This window comes from Apis dorsata, unplaced genomic scaffold, assembly GCF_000469605.1.
Source record: "Apis dorsata unplaced genomic scaffold, Apis dorsata 1.3 scaffold_604, whole genome shotgun sequence".
Lineage (NCBI taxonomy): Eukaryota > Metazoa > Arthropoda > Insecta > Hymenoptera > Apidae > Apis > Apis dorsata.
The window spans coordinates 236,931-241,284 of NW_006263804.1; the positions used below are offsets into that span (position 1 = coordinate 236,931).

A 4,354-nucleotide genomic window follows, 5' to 3' on the forward strand; every position below is an offset into this window, starting at 1 on the left:
ACCGCAATCGAGCTCGAATAGATCTCGAATCCCGGCTAAGCCCGTGATAAGAAAATAGACAAGTTTTCAGTCGTAAACATAGATTGCGAAAAGAAGCGTAAAGAAGGATTTGGATCGATACAAAGTGAGAACTTTCCACTTGGTGGAAGGCGCAGCAAGAGATATGAAACGTGAACGAACAATGCTCTCCTGTTACTACTGTACATAATGTGTTGTGCACATGGCGCGCGTATGTACGAAAATTGACAGATAATTTTGCACAAACGCGTTATACACGCTCTGCTTATGTATATCTATCCTTATGTAAAAGTGAATGGGCACGAGAGGATGGTAAACGACGAGGCGTGCGCTCGTATACGTATCACGAAGTTGTATTAAAGCGACGTCGAGCAAGAAGTTTCGCCTTCTGTTAAATGAAACGAGGTACCGGGCGAGCTGGTACTCCATTTTCGAGAAACTCATAGACGTAACTTGTTTACGAGAAATGTTTGCTAGTAAATGGTGCATGGAATTGATGCATTCAATGAAACCGTGGTTCGAATCAGAAAAATGTTATGTTATGTTTTCAATGGCCTCTTGAATCATTGAATTGGAATAGCGAGGAATGAAGAAGCGTATTTTTTTAATATAAGTTTTAGTCATTGAATTAGAGTTTTGATCTAAAATTGATCTAAAATTGAACTATGTCAATATATTTTCTAAGAAAGAAGATATATTGAATAAAATAATTAATACAAGACACGGAAGATTCTTTTTTTTTTTTTTAATTTAAGAATTTGCAATGTTTTTATAATAATATTGAAAAATTAAGAATTGATGGAAATTCGTTCGGAAACGTTCGTTAGAATTTATGATGATACGATAATGAAAAATTAAAATAATCTGAATTTGAGAAATATATATAGAAAGCGAAAAGAAATTTGTTATAAATCGTTTCGTTTCCATTCTTGGCGGGATTAATTCCATTGTTATCTTTGATCCAGTTTCGACTAGATTCAACTTCCGGCCAATTAACTTTTCACTTTAACCGCGTCCCGGAACATTATCTTTTATTAAATTTACTACGACGCTAACTCGTTGTTAATAATGCAGGATTTATTCCAACTTTAGGAGTGCAAAATGCCCCAAGGAAGCATCCATTGGCAAGGGACGCAGAGAAGAGCCTGCGGTCCAGGAGCTCACTGGAATGTTCAGGTTGGTTTCAAACTTCCAAGTACAAAGTACTTTTAAAATTAATACACGTATCTCGCTAAGAATCTACTCGAAATCATTTTTCGTTTATTTTATTAAATACACGAATCTATCTTTGTCTGTGTTTCATATTGAATTTGTAATTTTAAAAAATTTCCATTTAAATTGTAAACGCATTTAACGAAACACTTTTTTTATAAATTTAATTACTGTTATTATTTATTATAATAATTTTGTATTTAATAAAGTAAATGAAAATAATTTTGGTCATACATTAAATAGAACAAAGTACATGCTATATATATATTCAATTATAAATTTGCATAAGTAATTCTTTCTTTTTTTTTTTTTTTTTAATAGAGATAAAATTCATTCATTTTCCTTTGATCGATTATGTTATGTTATAGATATATATAAATAGAGCATGTATAGTGATAGACACGACTACATCTGCATAAATTGATCTAAAATTGAACCGTGTCAATATATTTTCTAAGAAAGAAAATATACTGAATAAAATAATTAATACAAGACACAGGAAGATTCTTTTTTTTCTTTTTTTAATTTTAAAAAAGAAATCATAAATAATATATTTCTTGCGATATTATTTCCAAATCATTCCAATTCAATTCTTCTCAAATTTTGAATTATTCTATTTTCAATTATTTGTATAAAATTTTCGCGAATATCCACTTGTTGTTTGCATTCGTCATTTTGAAAACATCAATGAATAATCGATTTTGATTTTTCTAAGAGAGAAATAGAATACGCCTTTCGCTAAAAAAATTGTTATCCGAATAATTTTCGCGTGTAATCTGTGAAAGTGAAACACGAGTTCTCTCGACAGTATCCGCAGAGAGATATTATTCGCGAGCATGCGATATTGTTCAAGTGTATATGCAAACAGAAGCTCGGCTGTGCATACAAACGCGACTGTTACATCTATATTTGCAATACGAGGAACAACACGTTAACGAGGAAATAATTTCGTGCAAATAAAAATCTAATTACGTTTCTTAATTACGCTCAAGTTATATATTTTACGTAAAACTCGAATAATTTTAATCCACTTTTACATATCCGATAATTAGAAAGGAGCATGCTTCAAAATTTTATTAACTTTATATCAAAATTTCTTAATTTATGCTACTTGATATTTTTCTACAATTTTCTCCAATCTTTCTAAGCTGTAGCACAGAATCAATTTATTATCTTTCTTAATTATTCGTAGATATTTGTTTAAAATTAGATCACGTAGATTTCTTATGGCAAGAAATATTTAACACCGAAAATATATACTTTACAACACTAATTTGAAAAAAAAAAAAAGAAAAATAATTGCACAGAAATAGAATTATATTAAATATCACTTATTTTCACTTGAATAAACACAAAAGTGATTGTACAAATTTTTGATGTATTATCAATCAAATTTAATAATTATTCTATGAAGATAAATTGAACGTTCGAATATGTGACATCGACTGTATAAAGTGTCAAGTGTATAAGCTAACTAAAAACCAAACGATGATTCATGACCAGCGAGACATCGTCCAGGTTATTAACTGTTAACGAAAGCAATTAAATCGAATAGGTGGTGAGAGGCAAGGTGACAACACGATGCTTGTGGTACGCCTGCAAAGCTCTCGGAATTGGTCTGCTACTAATGCTTTTAGGAGCTTGCATGGCGACCATAGGTGAGTAGAACTCCGGGGACTAAACAATTTCCATTAATATTATTACTGTTACGATTTACTTGAGAATAATGTGAAAATAACTCAACAAATTGTGTTTAATATACCAAACACCTTTCGCTTTAAAACTACATAGAGATACGTAATTATTAACTCTTTCGTTACGATGAGAGAATGCATGTAAAAGCATTTATTTTTTTCTGAGTATCTAACGTAGAATTATATATACTTGTATACACGTGTTCTGTATACAATTTTATAATTAAAAAAATATAAATTGGTTTTTTAATAGTAACGAAAGGGTTAAAAAAATAGTAAACAATCATTCTTTCGTATTTCCTTAAAATATATGAAAGATATATTATATATTAGATGCATGATATTGATTAATGATTTGCTTTTTTCCTCGATGCTTGTAACAATTTTATAATATCTATGCGAAGCGATATACGAATTACACCGTTCACAAATTTGCGATTTGATCAGCATGAATAGAAATAAATTAACATTATCAATTACCAATCAAATCTAGTTCAATAGGGATTAATAATATTGCAAATTATTAATATAAGTAGCATCTGAATTGAAATTATTAATTTGAATTATAACACTGATGATCAAACATATATATTCTAATAATTTGATTCAACGATTCTAATAATCGTTGAATCATAACGTGCCTATTTTTCTCGGAAATATCAAAGAATTTTATATCTGCATATCATATAGGATACTTCGCAGATCAGCTATCCGTGGCTCAAGAGATCAGAGGTAACTTAACGATAAAAGTGAAGAATGAATCACGTGGATTTCATCTGAATAACCTCAGTTATGCTGGCCCAATTGTAATGGGCGTAGGAGGTAATGGTAATATTTTATAGAATATTTAGAATGATATTCTCGAATAATATTTTTCATTTTATAATAGTTATTGCTACGGACTGCGTCATCGTTTCGATAGCAAAATTATTTTAAAGAAATTTATTATTTACAATGTATATATTAAAGCTAACATTTCGAACATTGAATAAACATAAGTTCCAATAATACATGGAAATATAAAATTTAACAAATGATCACAGCAGTCGACATTTACAATGATAAAATTAAAAAAGAATATTTAAAAATTGAAAAATTGCATCGATATTTTATAAAAGTTTCTAATAAATTGTTATATCTATATACATTCGTTAAAAAACGAAATAGGAAATATAATCGTATAATAGTACAAATATAATGAAATGAAACAGAATATGGAAGCGTAACAAACAAGATAGAGAACCTATTGCTGGAAGTTTAACTTATTTAATAATAAAACAAAAAAATGATATTTGGTTTATTGTCTGAAACAATGTACTACACATGTCATTTCTTTTTTTTCTGGAAAAAAAATGAAAAAATAAGTTTTGCCCCCAGAGAGATTTGAACTCTCGACCCCTGGTTTACAAGACCAGTGCTCTAACCCCTGA

At 29.4% G+C, this 4,354-nt stretch overlaps 1 protein-coding gene across 3 annotated transcripts in view; it reads left to right on the forward strand.

Annotated features, from left to right (window-relative positions):
- Positions 1–4,354, forward strand: part of LOC102681253 — a 14,116-nt gene that overhangs the window by 5,347 nt on the left and 4,415 nt on the right. For 2 of the 3 annotated variants that reach the window (XM_006621182.2, XM_006621181.2), the window contains exons 2-4: positions 1,111–1,194; positions 2,786–2,888; positions 3,615–3,746. In XM_006621182.2, the coding sequence (XP_006621245.1) occupies positions 1,120–1,194; positions 2,786–2,888; positions 3,615–3,746 (310 nt within the window). In that variant the 5' untranslated portion in view covers positions 1,111–1,119. Of the gene's footprint in view, positions 1–1,092; positions 1,195–2,785; positions 2,889–3,614; positions 3,747–4,354 lie in introns of all 3 variants that reach the window. The other variant, XM_031513155.1, reaches the window with a different exon arrangement.